Raw genomic sequence first — 21,381 nt, 5'->3', positions numbered from 1 at the left:
AAACCACGCACAATTTTTACCAACGTGGTTTTGTTATTTTTTACACTTTAGTGTTTATAGTTTAAATTTAAATTTTAGGTTTAATAATTAGCTTCTAAAATGTAAACAGGAAAATATGGTTAACGAGTTAAACACATATTGAGATGCAGATGGCGTGCTAGTATGGCACAAGCGTAAAGGCGTTCGATACATTGTAAAAAAAAAGATAAAAAACAAGGAGAAAAAGGATTTTGGGATTTGTTACTGTAAACACAGGCCTGTGAAATGACGAAAGAGATGGGAATTCTTTGGTTCGGCGTTGTGAATTTTCCAAATTACAGTACCCATGCACAATCTATTCCACTTTTTTTTCCAGAAAAATTATTAAATTATTGCTAGTAAAGTGAAGCCACTTATAGTAAATATGGGGCAACTGCCACATAACCTTCAAATTTAAGTAACAAGTCACTTAATCCGTAAATCATATAATAATTAGTCCATTTTGAATGACTTAAAAATAGCAGCGAATTCAACCAAGTCTGCATGACAAAATGGTGCTCTCTGGTCTATTTATTGCACAGCATAGCTTTCGCTTGTTTCTAATTACACTATTGAAATGCTGACAAATGAAAAAAAATAAACTTTTTTTCTTCTGCAGATCGATGGCTTGGAAGTTGTTAACCACATAAAATAAGGCATGATATTTTTCTTTTTGTCCTAAGTGAGACATACATGGTAGTCTTATTGCGTGTTAACGTAAAGTTAACGTTTTTAACGAGAGACAAACAAGCAACTCGTAGTTGGGTTTGTAATGTGACGAACCAATAGAATTTTAAATAATGAAAGGTTTCGATGGGTTATAAAAAAAGAGAAATGTTTGAAGAAAAAGCACCTGTGATTGGCTGACGGCCTGTGATTTAAAAACAATAAAAATTGCAACTGTGGAAGAAGGACGCGCTGCGTCATTGCTATTTTCCCAACTCGGCAACGTTGTCAGAAGGTGTTGTTGCGGATTGAAGCCGAAGGAAACCGAAACGAACGCCAGTTGTCTAGTAGTGGATAAAAAAGTGATGGAATAATGGCGGCTCCCATAAGTCCCATGTTAAAGTGGAAAAAAATTGCGAATCCGGCTGGTCCGAACCCTCGGCCACGCCATGGACACCGTGCGATTTCTATAAAAGATTTGATGATTGTTTTTGGTGGTGGCAACGAAGGAATTGTGGATGAATTACATGTCTACAACACCAGTAAGTACATTCTACCCCCGTATAACACTACCGCTCCCGCCATTTCGACTTCCCGCCAATCGCAATCGTCTGTTTTCCCCTGATTTATTTTCATATATTGTACATTAAGTTTAAGCAACTGTTTTTTCAGCTCTTCAGCAATTAAATTGAATTAAATATTGCAGTTGTGAGAAAGAATTGATAATAACATTTCAATGACATTCATAGCTATTGTTATGGAAAAAAATCCGAGTTCAAGATGGCGGCCTCCTTGAACTCTAGCCTAATTCACTAAATATATTTTTTATTGAGTGAATTTTGATTTTTCTATAGTTTTGACTATTTCAGATATTTAACCCAGTTTTTTCCCGAATTTTTGAAGGTTCTATCTTATAAATTTGTTTGCTATAAGTGTCAAATAAGCTCTCTTTCATATACCGGCGTCAGACGCCACTGCTTTGACAGTTGATGTTTACAGCCCGGACCCGCCATATTGGATCGGATTTTTGTTGGTTTTGTTTAGCCATCTGCATATGCTTTGATGAACGTAATGTTATGTGCGCATGATTCAAAATAGATTTTGGGTGGGATTTTTAAAAAGTTTTTGTATTCTCAGTTCATTAGGAAGTAGGGAACTTTTTGAAATAATACTTTGATTAGAGAGATCAATGTTTTTCTCTAAATTCCATTGTTAAAATTAATATATATTTATTTTTGTTTAGCAACCAACCAGTGGTTCGTCCCACCAGTGAAAGGTGACATACCACCAGGATGTGCAGCTTACGGCTTTGTAGTGGATGGTACCAGAATTCTCGTGTTTGGTGGCATGGTTGAGTATGGAAAGTACTCGAATGAGTTGTATGAGCTTCAGGCAAGTCGATGGGAGTGGCGACGCCTTAAAGCCAAAGCTCCTGATAATTCTTCAGCTCCTTGTCCACGACTTGGTCACAGTTTTACTATCCATGGAAACAGAGTCTTCCTGTTTGGTGGGCTTGCAAATGATAGCGAAGATCCTAAAAATAACATCCCCAGGTATCTTAATGACCTTTACATACTCCACATCACTCCTACTGGACAAAAAGAATTTTGGGAGCTGCCTGTCACTTTTGGTGAGCCCCCTTCCCCACGGGAATCTCACACTGCTGTCACGTTTAATCGCGATGGGACAAGTCCTAAGTTGATTATCTATGGAGGAATGAGTGGGTGCCGACTGGGAGATTTACACATTTTAGATGTCAATACCATGTCTTGGACTAAGCCGATTGTAAACGGCGCCCCTCCCCTACCAAGATCTTTACACAGTGCCACATTGATAGGTAAAATGTCAAATATTTTGCAATTATGCTTTTATGTATTCATACATGTGTATTTTTTTGCAGGCCATCAAATGTACATATTTGGTGGATGGGTTCCATTGGTGATGGATGATATGAAAATGCCAACTCACGAGAAGGAATGGAAATGCACCAACACACTTGCTTGTCTCGACCTGAATTCGATGACTTGGGAACCCTTAACTATGGAAGTTTATGACGAATCGGTTCCACGCGCTCGAGCCGGGCATTGTGCTGTTGGCATTCACACCCGTCTTTATGTATGGTCAGGACGTGATGGCTACAGGAAAGCATGGAATAATCAGGTGTGCTGTAAAGACCTTTGGTTCCTGGAGACGGAGAAACCACCAGCGCCGGGGCGCGTCCAGCTTGTCCGTGCTTCTACTAATAGTCTGGAAGTCTGCTGGGGTGTGGTTCCTACTGCAGAAGCCTACCTTCTCCAGATCCAAAAATACGAAGTCCCACCTGCAGGAGCTACCCCTACTCCTGGAGCTGATGCGGCCTCTCCAGCTCCCACCCCGGGAACACCGTCTACTCCTAATACTCCTTCTACGCCAGTTCGCGCCCCTGGATCTATTCAAGGATCAGTCAGGCAAGTCACTCCTCAAGGAACGCCGGTTGGTGTTGGCAGAGGAGCCAATATCGTTAGGGTTCGAGCTCCCGTAGGCGGCCAGACAATTCGTGTTCTTGGACCCACCGGACAAACACAGATCATCCGCGCTGGAGCAAGTCCCAACCAGCCAGGAATGTCTGGAATTCAAGCCTTAGCAGCTGCTGCCGCCCAAACCCAACGACTACCCACTCCTACAAGCTCAGCAACAGGCGTTCGAATGGTCCAGCCAACGCTTTTGACATCTCAGGGAGTGCGTGTAACTCCTGTTCCGGGAAGTGTGAGTGGCGCACAAACGGTACGACTGAGTAGTGGTGCTACTATTCTCAAAGCTGGTACTTCTCTCCAAGGTTTACAGGTAAATATAGAAAAAGAAAATTTACTGTTGAAAAAATCAAACAAAAGACTTACGAATTTTCTTTTATCAGACGATTCAGACAGCGGGTGGCAAGCAAATTATTTTACAAAAATCGGGCACCGCTGGTGTCGGGGGTCAGCCTCAAATTGTTACCCTAGTGAAAACTAGCCAGGGGATGACTGTTGCAACTGTCCCGAAAGGTATGAGCCTTGTCCAAGCAAAGCCTGGTACAACGGGTGCCGTAACGACGGTACAAGGTTCGCCTAAAGGAATACCGCAGGGTGCTACCATCGTAAAATTGGTGGGCCAAGGGCAAGGAGGCACCAAGGGGACTCTGCTCCAAGCTGGACAACAAGTAACTGCAGGACAGCTGATGACAGTTGGCGGGAAGCAGCAAATGGTCACAACGCAAAATGTTGGTGGTAAGCAAACCATTGTCATCACTCGACCAGGAGGACCAGGAAATCTGAAGCAAGGTAATTTTTCAAAAAATTGTTTCACCATAACACTAGATTGATCGATTTATTTAAAATTTCTGATCAGGAGGGCAACAGGTCATTGTTGTTAGCACCGCTGGTGGAATGCGAACAGTTCAAGGCACCGCTACCGTACAAGCTGGCGGCCAGTCTGGAACACAAACGGTGAATGTCTTACCTACTACTGGACAAGTCACCACTGGACCTGGCGGTGTCAAAATGATAGTAGTTTCTCAGGGCGTTGTCAGTTCATCGACTTCATCTTCTAGTACCAGTACCGCTATTGCGGGTGGAACCAAAACTATTTCCATACCTGCTGGCGCCCTGCAGAAAACGATGACACTTGCAAGAGCAGGAGGACCTCAAGGACAAATAATTACTTTGCCTGGTGGTCAGACTTTGGTAGGATCTGGGCAGCAGACTATTACTTTAGGTGGCAAACCTGTTACGGTTCAAGTATCCACTGCCGGTGGACAAAAAACAGTCACTTTAGTCACCAGCCAAGGAGCAGGTAATGATGCATTTGAAATATCTTTGCATGGAAACAAAACTAAAGTTAAGATTTTTCTATCAATTTAGGTGCTATTCCTGCAAACGTTGCCAAACTTCTTTCTGCTGGTGGAGGTCAATCAAAAGTGGTACTTGTGCCACAGAGTTCGGTGACTACTACTGCTGCTGCAAGTGCTCAACCGGAAACTGTTTCTAGCACTCAGTCGACTCCTTCTGCCACATTGAGTATATCAGATGGACCAGCCACAACTGATGCGGCTCTAGCTGCTCTAGCTGCAGAAGCAGGATTAATTGATCCGCCTGAAGAAGCCGAAGCTTCATCAGCCGTTCCTGCCAGTGACTCTACGTCGATACCTGTTAGCATCGAAAATGAAGACGCCTTACAACTTCTTGCCGGAATGAGTGCCGAAATGGTTGATGCTAGTTCAACCCTTGACGCGGCTTCGAGTACTGCGGCTACTGCTTCAGAGACGTCGTTAGTTAACGCGAGCGGTTTAGAAAATCCCGATGTCACTTCCGCTTCTACGGACGTGACTCCCGCACCACCCACTGTTCCTATTGTGGAAGGTGTTCCCGGAGAAAAAAAATCTACGGAAGGGGATAAGGACGAAAGTTCAACTACATCTGTTGCTTTGGCTACAGAGACAGAACCTATTACAGCTTCTGACCTTGTGGAACCTGAGCCAATTGCTAAAACTGATGTTCCGAATGAATCTGTGAATGGAACAGCCGTTTCGACAGATGCCGAGCCAGTTTTAGCCGAGGAAGAAAAAAGTGAGAAACCCATTGCCGCTGAAGAGACTAAAGAAGAAAGTAAAGAAGAACCCTTAGTCTCAGACCAGCCAGAGGCGGTTGATACTGAGTCTCAGAAACCTATTGCAGCAGATTCGCCAGTGAAAGACGTGAAGCTAGTTCCAGAAGCAACTTCACCTAAAAAAATTGGCACTGACCAACTGCCCATGGACGTAGAGCCCAGCGACCCACTCTCTACTTTGGCTTCAGCTGCGGTCATCAAAGCGGAAGCAATTGTTGTTAAATCAGAAACCCCTTCCAACGGAATCAAGCAAGAAGAAACCAAGATTGACTTGAAAAAAATCGATGGCATTTGGTTTGATGTCGGTCTGGTCAAGGGCACGACGTCGACCGTGCAAAATTTTCTGTTACCGTCAAATGGTGGAGGTATTGAGGAAAGGATAGATCACGAAACGGTGACTCTCCCACCTGATGCAGAACTGGGGATGAAAAAGCTAGAACTTCAACCTGGAACAGCGTACAAGTTCCGAGTAGCTGGTGTCAACTCGTGTGGACGAGGCTTGTGGAGTGAAGTTTCTGCTTTCAAAACATGTCTCCCTGGATTCCCTGGTGCTCCGTCAGCAATAAAGATTTCCAAATCACCCGAAGGTGCACACCTGTCTTGGGAGCCACCTCAGAGTACCGCTGGAGAGATAACAGAATATTCAGTCTATTTGGCTGTCAAAGGAACTTCAGCTCAGGTTCGTCGCTATTGCTTTCATTTGTAACTTGATCCGTTATCTAATTTTATTTTGAAAACCAGTCTGTGAGCGGGCCTTCTCAGTTGGCATTTGTTCGCGTCTATTGCGGCCCTTCCTCGCAGTGTACCGTACCGAATGCGTCGTTGTCGTCTGCCCACATTGACACGACGACTAAACCAGCCATTATCTTCCGCATTGCAGCCCGGAATGAAAAGGGTTACGGACCGGCCACACAAGTCAGGTGGTTGCAAGGTATGACTAAGAGACAAATTGATCGTTTTATAGTTTTTAATGTTATTTTCATTTTTATTTTGAATGATTAGATTCGAGCACTGCCCCGACTCCAGCAAAAGGAGCAGTAAAACGGGGATCGGAGACTTCCAAATCAGCTACGGCAGCTGCTGCCAAGCGATCACGAACTGACGATTAAAAGAACATGCGTTTTTTTTAAATATTTTTTAAGAATGAGAACGACAGCATCAACATATTGAAGGAGGACTGTTTACCTGGTGTCATCCACATTTATATTCATTCATCATTGTACGTTTAAAAGGGTTGAAGTGCAGATTGTTGCTTATGCGTGTTATTACCCCCTCGTCGGAAATGATTCGGTTTTTACGCCTACACCCCATCTATTCATCATTTATTTGATAACTATCATTTGTCATTGTCAAAAATGAAACGGCGTTTTCCCCTTTAATTGTCGAGCGAATTTGTGAAAAATGTGGCTGTTTTCGTTTGTAAGAGCTTCATGGTGGTATCATTCTTTTCTCTCTTCTTTGGAACCCTACTGCTATGTCCTGTGGTTTTTTTCTTCTATGTTTTCATCGGTTATCATCAAAATATTATTTTGTAACCTTTCGAAGTTTCTTTTACTCGGAAAAGTTATTCGCATGAGTCGACAGTTGAGTGACGGGAGTCGATTCAGATTTTCCGTTTCCCAATTCTCATTTACGACGTACAGCACACTATCTTTATCCATCTCGTCGCATTGAAGTTAAACGAGCCCTCGTCTGTCTATTCGAATACACTAAAAACATTTCTAGAAAAGGTGACGTGTCATTGCCATGTGTCGATATGTTATTATTGCTTCATAATTTGATCATCATAATATTGACATCTGGACATTTGGACTTGAACCTTTTTCTAAATAAAAGCATGTTGGACATCGGCAGAATCAAAGTTTTAGCTTGTTACCTTCATAATCAAAATCTAATCTACCTGGTTTACGGTTAATTAAAATGGCAATCGTGATGCACCAATTTTAATTGAATATTGTACTTGGTCTGCTAATATGCAGTGTGTGCACTGTGCAGCATCGCCGCGTTTGATTAATTGCAAAATGTTGTTCAGACTCTGCTTGCATTGATATGTGGTTCATTATACCTACGTATATAGTCTCAATGCGTACATATTCTGATGGCTCAAGTTAGCCAAAGATACCTCGACAATAGATCAAACGAAATTAAGAAAAATGAAATTGACCGATACAATGCATAATTTAATTCAAATGTAACATTTTAGTCACACTTCAAAGACTCTTTCACCGATACCTTTCTTTATTCTTTTTAGTTAAAATTCACGGCCATATTTTGCTACTTTCAAAGATATGTATAAAATAAAGATGCAAGCGCTAAATTAGTAAATTATTATAACTACGCGGATTTATATAAATAAAAAAATACGTTGTCGGTTGTCCTTGTACAAAGCAGCTATCGCCAATCACATCTTTTTAATAGATCCAATGTTGGATTGAATGTCTTCCTTTAAAAAACTTTTAAGTATGTCGACGCCCATGGTGTAGTGGTTAGCGCGTCTGCTTGCGGATATTATGATTTCTTTTAATATGATGGATGGCTTCAGTGAGGCAGTTATTACCTTAACATGCGGAGGTCAATATCAAGCGTGGTGGATTCATGAATGGAAATCCACTTAGTGGAATTTCGATACAGTATGATTGATTGGGAGATATTTTTTATTTAAAAAAAAGGTTTGTTAATAGTTGTCCTTAGAACACTATAATTATTGTTAAAATGTAAAACATGGTGTGATCGTAGAACACAAATCTGTCCAGAGAAAAAAACAAACAAACTATTACCTACTTGTGATTGTGAGTATTTTCGGCCGTTCAGCTCTTCTACCGACGCTCTCTGACTCTGGTTCTGACTGGTGACAAAATTTATAAATCGGGCAACATGGCATGCTTTCCATCAATTATTGCGCAACTTCCATTTTTAAAAAATCCAATTTCTCACATTTAGATTTAACCGTGAAACACCCAGTTCGAGTTCACTTTACAAAATGGAAGAGAAGAAAGAAATGGAAGACAAATGGATCTGTTCAAGGTAACAATTTATTTCTTCTTCGTTTAAGAAACTTATTTTAACGCTTACCTTTTTTAAATTTCAGTTGTACACTATTGAATGACCCCGCGGTCCAATTCTGCGTCGCTTGCGAGACTAGTAGGCTACAGTTAAAATTTTGTAAAATTTTAATCTTGTTTTTTTTTTTTTTTTTTTTTTTTTTTTAGAAAAGGGGCAAAATGATTCATCTACATCTTCTGGAGAAGATTCATCTAAAGATTTTGCTGAACATTATTTCCAATATTGGAATGATAATCTGGATGCCGATGATGAAGGAGATTAAGGTGAATGAACATTTTATATTTAAACGTATTTATGAACATGAACATTTTATATTTAAACGTATTTACATTTATAGATATTACATATTTACATATTTACATTTATATATTTACAAATTTTGTCTAAAGTGGATAGAGAATTCAGAGAAAAAGGAGACAGAGGTAGCTGAGGAAGGAAATGGAGAGAAAGCTGAAGAAGAAGAAGAAGGAGAAAATGAAGAAAAAGAAGAAGAAGCGGAAGAACAAGAGAGAGGAGCAGTTGCTGGTCCTATTAATTATCAAAAAAGAAAGATGCGAGAGCAGCAAAAAAAGGGTGGGGCAAAAAAGGAAAAGGATGAAGTCATTGATAATCTTGCCGACGAATTACTGCTTCATTGCAACTCGGGGAAGAATTATCAATTTGGTCAACAACGAGCTGCATCTAGCACCAATCGTAACCCCTTTGAACTCTTTGCTGAGCTTTGTGCAGATTTCACAGCGAAGTTATCCCAGGACTGTTATTGATTATGGACGACGAGAACCCACGAGTACAAGATGAAGCGACCGATGCAGTAATAACTTTTATTGAAAGTTGTCCGAAGCGAATCGCGGCCCAATACTTGGAACAAATTACTTTAAAGCTGGAAACATTCGGATGGATTGCGGCTCGGGACCGCATCTGTGCAGTCGTAGGACCAAATCAACATCGTGAAAAGTAATTACCGGAACCAATTTGGCGTTCACCTTATGTTAAAAAAGAAAGGAAATTCGACGAGAAAAACAATCGACAATTGCTGTATGGATTCCTTACGCGTTTCGTCAGGGCATCATTCCAAGTGAAAATAACTGAGAAAAGGAACATTCAACATGCCAGCTTAATCGTGTACGGCGAGCAAAATGAGTACAATTTTCCAAACGAAAACAAAGAAAAGGCTGAAGAAATCGTAATCAATAACTACATCAACAAGTTACGGGTCGATAAAAACATGACGTCGAGTTTCTTACCTGGAGTTAATTTTGTGGAGTACAAAAAAGGAATACAGTGGGATTGGTGAAAATAGGTAACTACCATCCACAAGTGGTAGCGTGGCCGAGCGGTCCGAGGCGCTGGTTTAAGCCACAAGTCTCTTCGTGGGCCTAATGCATTAATGATGCTTCTTGTAATTTGTTAAAAAGCTCGAGCAGGTGAATGCTTAAATAATGTGGACACTTCAACGCTTGTGAATTGTTTTGAATGGTGGTTAAATTCCCTACTCATGCTTTCCGGATACTCAACCATTCCACCAAACAAACCATCCGCAACAACACCTTCTGACAACGTTGCCGAGTTGGGAAAATAGAAGTTTGAAAGAAAAAGAAAAAAAGTTTATTGTGTTTCATTGGCCGAATTAGAAACAACCATTTTGTCATGAAGACGTTGAAGGACCGACGTTGAATTCGCTGCTATTACGAGAAGGGCCTATTTCTCATCATCTAAGAAAATTGGAAAATAAAATAAATTAAGTTTTAATGTTATCATGTTGACAAAATTAAGAATGTTACCTGAGTTGCAAGCAGCGAGTTGATCAGCAAGACTGTCGATTGCTCCTTTGTTCACCTTTTTGGCCCTACTCTTCTTTTGCTGGTCTCGCAGTTTTCTTTTTTGGTAGTTGGTAGGACCAGCAACAGCAACTGCTCCACTCTCTGGTGTTCCCGCTTCTTCTTCTTTGGCTTTGCTTTCTCCTTCTCCTTCTTCAGCTTTATCTCCTTTTCCTTCCTTTGCAGCTTCCTCTGTCTCCTCTTTGTCTGAATCCTCCACTGTAGACAAAATTTTTAAACATGTAAATGTAAATATGTGATATCTCTTAATGTAAATATTTGTAAATATAAAATATTCATTCACCTTCATCACCTTCATCTCCTTCATCATCGGCATCATCATCCACATCATCATTCAAATATTTGTAATGTTGTTCGGCAAAATCGATGTAGATGACTCATTGCCCTTTTGCCCCTTTTCTAAAAAAAGAAAAACAAGATTAAAATTTTAAAAAATTTCACAAAATTTTAGACTGTAGCCTACCAGTCTCGCAAGCGACGCATTTCTCGACCGTGGCGTCATTCAACAGTGTGCAACTGAAATTTAAAAAGGTAAGTGTCAAAATAAGTTTATTTAAGAACTAAATTATTACCTTGTACAGATCCACTTTTCTTCCATTTATTTCTTCTCTTCCATTTTAAAACTAGTAAAGTGAACTGGGTGTTTCACGGTTAAATGTGAGAAGTTGGATTTTAAATCGGAAATTGCGCAATAATTGCACTGTTGTCTGCATGCCATGTTGTCCGATTTATTTATTTTATTACCTGTCAGAACCAGAGAGCGCCGGCAGAAGAGCTGAACGGCCGAAACTGTTGTTACTATACTCACATACTCAATTTACAACACACCCGCAAGTGGGATATTTTTTGCCGCTGCAAATTCCCCCAGGCGTAATTGCGTACCCCTGGTATAATTTTTTATTTTATTTTCTTAAAATTAAACCATTTTCCATAGTGCCGAATTTGTAATAATACAGTGCCGAAATGATAGTAGGTAGTGCCGAATGTGACTAACCTACTAGTCTGCCGAAACGTCCGGTAATCACAATCACAAGTAAGTAATAGTTTTTTTTTTTGTTTAGTCTCAGGACAGATTTGTGTTTCACGATCACACCATGTTTTACATTTTAATAATAATTATAATGCTCTAAGGACAACTATTAACAAACCTTTTTTTTAAATAAAACATCTCCCAATCATACTGTATATGGGACAAATTTTCTTTATGAGTTATTTACGTTTAAAGTTTCGTCTCCATGACCCGCCTCTAAAACGCAGGAGGGGCCTAAAGTCCTGTGATTGTGGTGCATTATTATATTTAAATATATTAACCCAGCACCTTTTCAATCCAAAGTTCCATCTGGTACTGTTGCATGTGTGGAATCTAACCGGCAGTGGTTTGGAAATGTCAGAGTGGTATGTTATGTTTTATTAATTCACCATGTCTTTGTCATTGTTAAAATATCTCAATTCATTTTGGCATTTTTAGGTTTGCTAATCAGCACTCAAGAAATTCCAAAAACAACTTGGAAAGGCCAATGAATCTGTGAATGGAACAGCTGTTTCGAAAGATGCCGAGCCAGTTTTAACCGAGGAAGAAAAAAATGAGAAACCCAATACCGCTGAAGAGACTTAAGAAGAAGTAAAGAAGAACCCTTAGTCTCCGACCAGAAACTGAGTCTCAGAACCCTATTACAGTAGATTCGCCAGTGAAAGACGTGAAGCTAGTTCCAGAAGCAACTTCACCTGAAAAAATTGGCACTGACCAACTTCCCATGGACGTAGAGCCCAGCGACCCACTCTCTACTTTGGCTTCAGCTGCGGTCATCAAAGCGGAAGCAATTGTTGTTAAATCAGAAACCCCTTCCAACGGAATCAAGAAAGAAGAAACCAAGATTGACTTGAAAAAATTCGATGGCATTTGCTTTTATGTCGGTCTGGTCAAGGGCACGACGTCGACCGTGCAAAATTTTCTGTTACCGTCAAATGGTGGAGGTATTGAGGAAAGGATAGATCACGAAACGGTGACTCTCCCACCTGATGCAGAACTGGAGATGAAAAAGCTAGAACTTCAACCTGGAACAGCGTACAAGTTCCGAGTAGCTGGTGTCAACTCGTGTGGACGATGCTTGTGGAGTGAAGTTTCCGCTTTCAAAACATGTCTCCCTGGATTCCCTGGTGCTCCGTCAGCAATAAAGATTTCCAAATCACCCGAAGGTGCACACCTGTCTTGGGAGCCACCTCAGAGTACCGCTGGAGAGATAACAGAATATTCAGTCTATTTGGCTGTCAAAGGAACTTCAGCTCAGGTTCGTCACTATTGCTTTCATTTGTAACTTGATCCGTTATCTAATTTTATTTTGAAAACCAGTCTGTGAGTGGGCCTTCTCAGTTGGCATTCGACGAGGGCGGAATGCCAAGCGACCAACGTCACCCGTCAGGTTATTTGACGTACCAAACGGAAAGTTCCGACAAGATAATGCGCCCCAATACTTGCTCAGTTCTCAAAACGCCCTCCGGAAGCTGGAGCAGGTATATATTCATGTAATATTTATTATAATGAATGTCGATTAAAAAATGGAAATCAAATATTTGTTGCAGTGAAAATTGTCAATCGACTTCAACTGCCGACTCCACTTGCGAATTCGTCGCTGATGTCCACAATCCGGACATCCGGTCATCGCTGATGTATCGCCCGGATTTGGATTACGTAATAATTTACAAGCGGAAGAACATTTATTTTTGAATCCAGTAAAAAGTTGAAGTTCTATTGTCTGCCTGTAGATGGAGAAGTTCTGTACCAAGGAAAATCACGACGACGGCGTGCCGAGCAAACTCAGTTATCACTGCAGCCGTCTCAGCGCCTCCGAAGTAATTTATAAGCACTCTGATTTTAAGTAAGAAAAAACAACGTTTTAAACTCTGTCAAATAGAATCAAGAATTTTGTGACAATTTTTGAATGATTTAAATTCAGTCCCGTAGTCACGCCGGCTAACATTTCGGCCGACATCACGTTCAACGTTATCCAGAACCCGTTCAGCGGCTACCAGGTCGTCCCGGATATGGCGTCATTCAAGGACGCGAAATCGGTAATCGAATTAACCTGATGTCGCGAATAAACTTATTATATATGTCGTTTGCGTTAGTTTGAGACAGCCAGATCGTCTCTGATGCAATTCGTCAGCTTCTTTTTGGATTCCATTTGGTTATCCGTCGACGTGTACAATGGGTACAATGTCACCGAGTTGCAACCGCCGATCGTGCTCGACAGTTACATCAAAAACAAGTTGTTGGACAAAATGAAAGATTTGGAATACGTCAGTAGCAGTTTCGAGAAATTTGGCGATGCTCTGTCGAGAGCTCAATCGGTATACATAGATATAACTGTCATATTATAGTGGGTTTGAAAATAATTAACTTATTTGATTGTGCAACAGAGAGCCTATAGCGGGCAGGACGTCATCATTTAAACGGCCGTTCAGACTTTTTCAAGTCTGAGCACTTGGGTCAAGTCGTACGAAGATAACAAAGTCAACGCCCATCTCGTTCATTTCGGTGTGTCGACGATTAAGGTGAACATCGCCCAGCTGACTCGTTACGGCAGTTCAAATTTCGTTTCGAATGTCATCAACAACCGCGCAATGAGTGCCTACTCATGGGCGGTCAATACCCTTATGTCCGTTTACCGGAAAACGAGAACTCACCGAGCCAAAGTCAATCAAATCAAATTTAAATTCCCTTATAAAATCACAAAAACTCATTTTTGTTTTTGATTTGATCAGATTTTTGAACAGTCCGTCATTCACAACTCGTCTTACAACCTAACCAAGACGGGAACTTTTTACCTGGACAGCCCAGCATCCAGGTTGCTGATTTCGCTTTACCACCTCGACGCCGATAAGGATGCCCTCTACGTCAAATCGTTCACCCTCATCCAACCGAACGGACTGATAAACTACACAACTGACTTAGCCATTATTATCAATGATTTCCTTACATTTACCTTGGAATCTGTGCTTGAACCACTTCCTCATGTATTTAAATTCGAATGTGAAAACTATTAAACCCGTGGGGGAAAAAAATTAATTTTACTTTTCCTTTTTTTTTTCTTATGAAGGGTCTGTGGCGATTTGAAATCCGTTTTGTAAATTCCGGTTAAAGCCTGCCGGATAAACGACTGGATATCTGGACTGAGTCTGCCAATTCGTCTCAAATTCAGCTGAAGGCTTGGAACAGTGCCCTGGATAACCAGCCGTTAGATTTCACTAAAGCGCCGGTTGGCCTCTACGCCCAGCTGACGCAGGACAACAAGCCATTTCGAAGAGCCAATGACACGGCCTTCGTCTACGCCAGTGACAGTGGTGGATCGAGTTCCAGTTTGCTGGCCGAAATTCCTTTGATGGACGAAGGAATTTCAGGTTCAACCCCAAAAATTTCAGTAGTTGAATTTTTTTTTAAATAATTTAGACCCATTATTATTAAATGTCACGTCCGGTGACGGAATCTATTCTGGTTTCATTACCAAACCGTCGAATTCGTCTTTCTCCTATTCCGTCTACTGCCAGGCGTTCGGCGTCAACAGCCTGGCCGAGGTCGACAATGGTAACCTAACCCAATTAATTACTATTCGAACTGAAAACTTAATTTGAAATTTGTCTTCGTATAGGAGTGTACAGCCGTCAACCGACGACCGGAAGTGTTATACCCATGTCGGATCCTGTTCCGGCTGCCATCCAATTCAACCGTTTCGAAAACTGGCCGAGCTTTCAATTATCGACTCTGACAACCAACGGATTCGACCAGATTCCGCAGCGCATCACCGATCTGACCATCCTCTCCTACGATTCGTCCAGCAGGACGTCCGGCCTCGGCTGGACCGCTCCCAAAGACAATTACGGAACGGGCGATTTCGGTCCGTATTAAATTTATATCCTTTTATCATCGAATTAATACAGTCCCCTCCATAAGTATGGGATCACCCCGCGCCGTTCCATAAGGCGGCGTGTATTTTTCATATGGGTTTTTCGGGTGGCAAAAATCGAAAAAATGACATAAATTCACCAAACTTGGGATTTATGTCATTTTACGTCTTTTCTATTGTCTGAATTTTTTTCAGATTTTTTCCCCTATTTTTTATGCCTAGAAAAGTGGCGCACAAAGTATCGGATCACTCCGACGCCGGCCGTGTTGTCTTATGGCGCAAATGGGCTTTTCATATTGCTTTTTATATATTTAATTTTTAAGAAGGAATTTTTATATTCAAACCCTATTTACATTTCCCTTTTATAAATTAACTGTAAGATTTCCATTATGATCGGAACCATTTCCGAATTTTCCCAGATTTATTAATTTCCCCAGTTGCTAAAATAAGAGACTGCAGAAGACTTCATTTAGGGTTTGCAACCTCTATCGCCAGCCGTAGGCCGGAAAATTAGTGTCGTTTCTATACGCCCCTTAAGTAAAAAAGGAAGCAGAGCGCCAGTGGTGTATAGAAACGACACTAATTTTCTGGCCTACGTCAGCTGATAGAGGTTGTAAACCCTAAATGAAGTCTTCTGCAGTCTCTTATTTTAGAAACTGGGGAAAAATTCAGACAATAGAAAAGACGTAAAATGACATAAATCCCAAGTTTGGTGAATTTATGTCATTTTTTCGATTTTTGCCACCCGAAAAACCCATGTGAAAAATACACGCCGCCTTATGGAACGGCGCGGGGTGATCCCATACTTATGGAGGGGACTGTACATCCGAATTATTTGTTTTTATCCAGTTACACATTATCGGCTGGAACGATCTAACGGCACACGAGAGACCGTAACGACGGACTATCCATCTCTAGCCATAGTGGACGGAACAGTTAATGTTACGGTCCAGGTGCCTTCCGTCAACGAGGGCGAGTACGTCAAGTACCGGGTGCAGGGCCGGGACTCTTCGGCCAATTACGGCGAAGTTTCCAACGTCGTCTCGTTGGCCGGCCCGACTCCGGCGGATTATCCACGGCTGGACTGTGGGCCATCATCGGCACTTTCATCGCCCTGGTTGTCATCATCCTCATCATCGTCCTCATCCGCTGTTGCTGCCCAGTCGAAGCCAAGCGCAGAAAGAGAGAAGCCCAGCGCAAGATGCGCCAACTGTTCTCGTCCAACGACACGGCGACCAGACAGGCGGAAGAGACGCCAGTCCCCATATACCTATCGCCGTCAACACCAGCCTTCCAGAAATTGCAATCGTCGTACAACATGAGACTTTAACATCTCATCAAAGAAGCACAAAATAAAGAAAGTACATCTTTCTCCCGCATAGTTCCCAATCCCGATTCCCAGTGAAATTCAATTATCTTTTTGAAGGTATAATTTCAATCGCTTCTCAAATTTTGTTTTCGATGTAAAGTCATGAGAATACACGATTCTGCAAGCAAGAGTCAACCAAGTTCTTTTCACTGATCGCTAGACGCTCCTAAATCACTCCTCTACCTTCGATCAACATTTCTTCTCATGTTTTCTTTGCAAACCATAAGAAAAAATTGCAAATTCGTTTCTTCCGGATTTTATTAGCACATTATAACATTTTCTTTAATTTAATTGCAATTTTACAAAATGTAACCGCCCGATAAGGGACTTGAATTCTTGACCTCAGGATCTAAAGTCCCGCGCTCTACCAACTGAGCTAACCGGGCTACTAACATTTTGAAATTGTGTTAGTAAAATATCACGTTAAATATTAAATGATGACTTTTGCCACTGATGTATTACTAGAATACACGCTGTAAAGCCTGTAAGAAAAAGTCAACCAAGTTCTTTTCACTGAGGGGCTGTTCACTGTTCAGCGCTTTAGGTTTCACCCCTTCAAAGAAATATTTTTTTTGGGGACAACCATCAGTTGCTTCCCGCCAAATTTTTGTTATTTTCAAATTTAAATTTCGAATTTCTTTTAATTTTTTTTCCCGATAAATAATAATAAATCTCGCACGAGACGAACATTTTCCCCCCTTGTTCTGGGTATAGTATATGAATAAACTGTACTTGGCGAAACAATTATTATTCAAATCGCTTTGGTTTTTGTGAGCGGTTTCACGCTGCGCTCGTTTGGTCACGAACTCGCCGACACCGATTCTTCAATCCGGACGAAAGGGGCCGTCAAGATGGTGATATGACGGGGTATACGTACGTAGCGTTTTGTTGTTGGGTTTTCGGCTGAAAATTTTCAGACGAATCCCTGCCCAGCAGTTGCTTGGCAATTTCCAAAAAAAAAGAAAAAAAAGTTTGGCATATCTTAATCGATTCGACGAGAGTTAAATTGGCTGCTGGCCTGCTGCGCATATGCATAGCATTATTTTCATTGTCTGGCAGGATGATGGCCATGTGCTGTTGCTGCTAGCCTTGTTGTGCGATGGGGGAAATGTTCCACAGTTTGTTTCTTGTCGCTTCATCTATCATCTTCACCCATTTATATTTTTCCGTATTTTTCTATAGCGATTGGGTAATAGTGTTCCAGTTGTTGACTTGTTGTTGTTGTTGATTAAGAAGATTACTAAAAAAAATTGCCTCTTCCATGCAATTCCACCTAGATTAAATTGAAATTCGGAGTACGGATTTAATTGGGAATTAATGTGCCCGCCCAACGTCCACTTGTGGACTGAGAAGCTGATGTTACGCAACCAAGTGGAACTTATTTATCTCTACCGAAGCGTCGAATTATTCATCTGACTTCCCCCACCGGTCCTTCATAGTATGGAGGCCGAAACCTAAACCCGTATAGTGGGTCAGCATGTCATCATACAATGGCGCGGGATCCACCTGGTGCTCAAGAGGTAGTATCAATTACAGGTGAGAACGAACTCGGAACCTCTCTGGAGCTTGGCTCAACAGGTAGATCCTTTATCCGACTAAACCACCGGTTCTCTTTTATATTTAATAAAATTCTTGAATTAATATTTAATAAAATTTCTGACATGTGACATCTTATTAGTGATGAGCATTAAATAGAACAAATACAAATGCGCGGAGGAAATAATAGGAAGTGAAGTCTTTCTTATAAACAGGGTTGATAATTTTTTTTTTCGTTGGAAGATAAAATAAAATTCAATTGCATTATTTATTTGTTTAGTTTTCATAGAGGCCAAACGCTGATTTTTCAAAAGCGCGGTGGGCTTTTTTGAGAAAAAAAAAGAAAATTGTAATAGATTCTATTTTTTTCCCCGACACTTGTAGCGGTGAATTGAGAGTCGAATGAGAAAATGAGTGTCACGCGGATAAATTCGTACGCAACAAAAAGAAAAAAAGGAACAATCGTAAAATCGTCTGGAATGACACAATAGCTCGTCCAATGGGGGTACAAAAGGGAAAGGATATCATCACATGTTGAATAATGACGACATAGAAAATGCCCATGTCGCCAGACGATATAATTGTAAAAAGTGTTTAATATGCGCATGTTTTTAAATAGGACTGTATAAACGTGTGAACCTACTAACCAAAAAAGATGACACCGATCGATATCCAATTCGATCATTTCCACATGTGTCAGGATGTACCTGACATTTTTTTGTTTTTGTTGTCATGGAATAATTTTGAACATGTCCTATACAACACACACAAAGTCAAAAGGAGTGAGTAGGACGACCGGATGAGATCAAAAGAAGAACATGAGGTTTTTGTTTCGGAGAATGAGCTAAACAATATACAAGGGGCTTTTTCTTTTTCGGTTGTTGTTTGCGGCATTGCACTGCGGAGAAACGGGGAAATGTTCCCACACAAATTGAATCCGCGTATCCAGTTATCCTTTAAAAAAAAAAATTTAATTCTACACACACGAGACACGATAGATATAGCGAATGCATTTTTCAGGGTGCCTAAAAAGGTTATTTTCGACTTAAAATTAATTTCGAATCAAAAAGGAAAAAAAAAAACAGTTGAGGGGCGCACAGTTTTAAGTGTGTACAGCCATCAATTAAGCCCTTTTGGAGTGGTTCAAGATAAAAAATTTTATTAAAAAAAAAGGGAAATTTAGAAGAGGACGGAAAGTCTGGACGTCTTTCTCTTGCATTGCACCATTTCTTTCTCTTTTACAATTTCTTAATTCCATAGAAAAAGACAAAAGTGCCAGTCATTCACGTGATGGCCTCCATCCTGGTCTGGGCGTCCAGTGTCATCAACCCGTTTATCGATGCGTTTTCCAACCGGCAGTACTGATCGGTCTACCGCCAGCTCCTCTGCGGATCTTCGCGCTCGGCCCGGCTCACCTCGCGGACTCAAACGTCCCGCTCTTCCGGCCGCACTTTCCTCACCGACATGCTCCACTACAAGGCTCACGCAAAAAAGGTAAAAGTCATCCGAGCTACAAACACGACGACCACCACTGCCAACCACAAAAAGAAGATGACGATCACCAGTAGACAGTAGCAGCTGCCCAGAGCTTGAAATGAACGAATTGCGCAATAAAGACATTTCCGCCATAAAAAAAAATAATAATTAAATTGGACAGGGAAAAATCACCAAACTCGAACCCAGTGTACAAATGCGTTGTTCTCTCTTTAATTTTTTTAAAGATGTAGAACAGAGTGAACATTATTTTTTAAATATTTGTGCCCGATTTTTGGTCCCGACTTTTGTTTGTTTTTTTAAACTAATTCGGAAACTGTTTGAATTTTTTTGTTTGGTGGGAAAATTGCCGAAACGTCATTGAGATGTCGCATGAAATTATTACCATGTCTTTTATACTACATGTATTCTCCTGGCAGATAAAGAAGCCGGCTTTTTTTCAAAAAGGAAATATGAAAGATAGAAAATTTCAAAAATACACGTTTGTGTGTTTTTTGTATTTCTTGTATCTTATACGCAGGGTTGTTGCGGGTTGTTAATATCGCCGTGATGAACGATGAAATCGTCATCGGGAATAGAAAATGTTGTTCGAGCGATTATCGCACGATAGATTTCAAAATCATTATCGATCGATAATCGTTTTTTCATCGCCGATGACGCGATAGCGATAGTTTTTTTTTACTGCAGACTGCTTTTAAGTATCATTAAGTGACAGCTGAAAATGGATGAGCACTACAGTGGTGTTTTCGTTCATCAAAGTTTTTTTAAATACCACGGTCCTGATAGAAAAGCAGGGAAAGTAAAAAAGAAAAGAAAAACTCAAAAATGTAGCTTTTCTGCTTTTGAAAAAAAAAATTTTAATAAAAATATTGCATTTTTTTTTTAAATTTTGTTTGAAACTTTGTAAAAAGTATCGGCGACTATCGGTGATTATCGCACCGATGCTTTTTTAAAACTTCATCGTTCGTTAGTCGGCAAGAAAAAAAACACCAGTATTGCTATCGCAATCGGAAATACTTTTGTTTGCGATATTAACAACCGTGCCCGGAACCGTGCGTATAAGTTATACGCACAAGCCTAAGTTGTATAACTTATGCAACAAGCGTATAAGTTATACGCACGGTTCCGGGCACGGTTCCTCGTAAATGATGTTGTATACACAGTTCATGTAACTTCACGACTCGGAAATTTTTAAATTTTGTTTTAACTATGTGCCTTCTTATACAAGTGCATGTATACTATATTGGTTAATTCTTTTTAAAGAAAGAAAGAGAAAAATATTATCGAACCCGCCTTTATAATCCTTATAGGGATGGAGAGGATTCGAAGTGGTTTTTTTGTTTGGTTGGTCGGTCAATGACACGCAGTGTTAAAAAAGAAAGAAGCGGATGTGATTTGTGTTCCGAATCGATGAGTAATAAGCTGTTACCAAAGGGATAGGCTGAGCTCTGGTCAAACAGGTTTTTTTTCTTTATTTATAGTACCACTGGGCATTTTACGTCGATATGGGAATGCGACATGGAATGATAAAATTTGTGTTTTGAAAAACTGTGTGATTTTTTACGCTAGATGGTTGTACGTTTTAACTTTGGAATTCGTTCCTAGATGCCAGCTCAATTAGCAGACGCTTTCATGAATCATGACAGACTTCTCACGACTCGCTTGGTTTTGTCAGGAAAATAAAGACCGAGCTACTGAAACCTATTTGTGTTCTTTTCTATACCCGAATCCCCTGATTTCGTAACAACCCACGTGTGAGAAGAAGTATGAAAAGTTGTACGCCGCTTTCAAATTTATGACAAATTTTGCTGTTTCTGTTACAGTTATTATAGCTACTGATTCTGAGCGGTAGGTCGTATATTTATTTTCAGTC

At 40.6% G+C, this 21,381-nt stretch overlaps 4 protein-coding genes and 1 long non-coding RNA gene across 7 annotated transcripts; 4 read left to right on the top strand and 1 right to left on the bottom strand.

The window, feature by feature from the left end:
• Positions 1-964: 964 nt before the first annotated feature.
• LOC124327819 (host cell factor 2-like) lies at positions 965-7,041 on the top strand. Of its 2 annotated transcripts, none has more exons than XM_046786832.1 (8): positions 965-1,226; positions 1,928-2,521; positions 2,585-3,507; positions 3,578-3,983; positions 4,051-4,494; positions 4,563-5,986; positions 6,049-6,238; positions 6,310-7,041. In XM_046786832.1, exons 1-8 carry the CDS (start codon positions 1,058-1,060, stop codon positions 6,414-6,416), a joined length of 4,257 nt encoding a protein of 1,418 aa, XP_046642788.1. In that variant the 5' UTR covers positions 965-1,057; the 3' UTR covers positions 6,417-7,041. The 2 variants fall into 2 exon arrangements, with proteins under 2 accessions (XP_046642788.1, XP_046642797.1); XM_046786841.1 differs by lacking the exon at positions 965-1,226 and adding an exon at positions 1,679-1,832.
• A 2,509-nt stretch (positions 7,042-9,550) lies between these two features.
• LOC124327921 lies at positions 9,551-11,168 on the bottom strand. Of its 2 annotated transcripts, XR_006916233.1 has the most exons (5): positions 10,781-11,168; positions 10,672-10,724; positions 10,492-10,607; positions 10,152-10,406; positions 9,551-10,082 (listed from the first exon to the last, which is right to left on the bottom strand). It is a non-coding gene; the product is annotated as an uncharacterized LOC124327921 (long non-coding RNA). The 2 variants fall into 2 exon arrangements; XR_006916232.1 differs by having other exon boundaries at positions 10,152-10,607.
• A 954-nt stretch (positions 11,169-12,122) lies between these two features.
• On the top strand, positions 12,123-13,709 carry LOC124327860. The gene is made up of 7 exons (XM_046786884.1): positions 12,123-12,496; positions 12,559-12,719; positions 12,789-12,897; positions 12,972-13,084; positions 13,163-13,277; positions 13,335-13,556; positions 13,626-13,709. Exons 1-7 carry the CDS (start codon positions 12,242-12,244, stop codon positions 13,656-13,658), a joined length of 1,008 nt encoding a protein of 335 aa, XP_046642840.1. The 5' UTR covers positions 12,123-12,241; the 3' UTR covers positions 13,659-13,709.
• On the top strand, positions 13,666-14,622 carry LOC124327894. Its single transcript, XM_046786921.1, has 3 exons — positions 13,666-13,901; positions 13,971-14,222; positions 14,306-14,622. The coding sequence occupies exons 1-3, from the start codon at positions 13,830-13,832 to the stop codon at positions 14,345-14,347; spliced, it is 366 nt and encodes a 121-aa protein (XP_046642877.1). The 5' UTR covers positions 13,666-13,829; the 3' UTR covers positions 14,348-14,622.
• On the top strand, positions 14,588-16,446 carry LOC124313396. Its single transcript, XM_046778318.1, has 4 exons — positions 14,588-14,606; positions 14,656-14,790; positions 14,855-15,100; positions 15,959-16,446. The coding sequence occupies exons 1-4, from the start codon at positions 14,588-14,590 to the stop codon at positions 16,429-16,431; spliced, it is 873 nt and encodes a 290-aa protein (XP_046634274.1). The 3' UTR covers positions 16,432-16,446.
• Positions 16,447-21,381: the final 4,935 nt, after the last annotated feature.

Source organism: Daphnia pulicaria, chromosome 1, assembly GCF_021234035.1.
Source record: "Daphnia pulicaria isolate SC F1-1A chromosome 1, SC_F0-13Bv2, whole genome shotgun sequence".
Lineage (NCBI taxonomy): Eukaryota > Metazoa > Arthropoda > Branchiopoda > Diplostraca > Daphniidae > Daphnia > Daphnia pulicaria.
The sequence above is the reverse complement of the archived record's forward strand: the minus strand, read 5'-3'. Positions and strand labels throughout refer to the sequence as shown.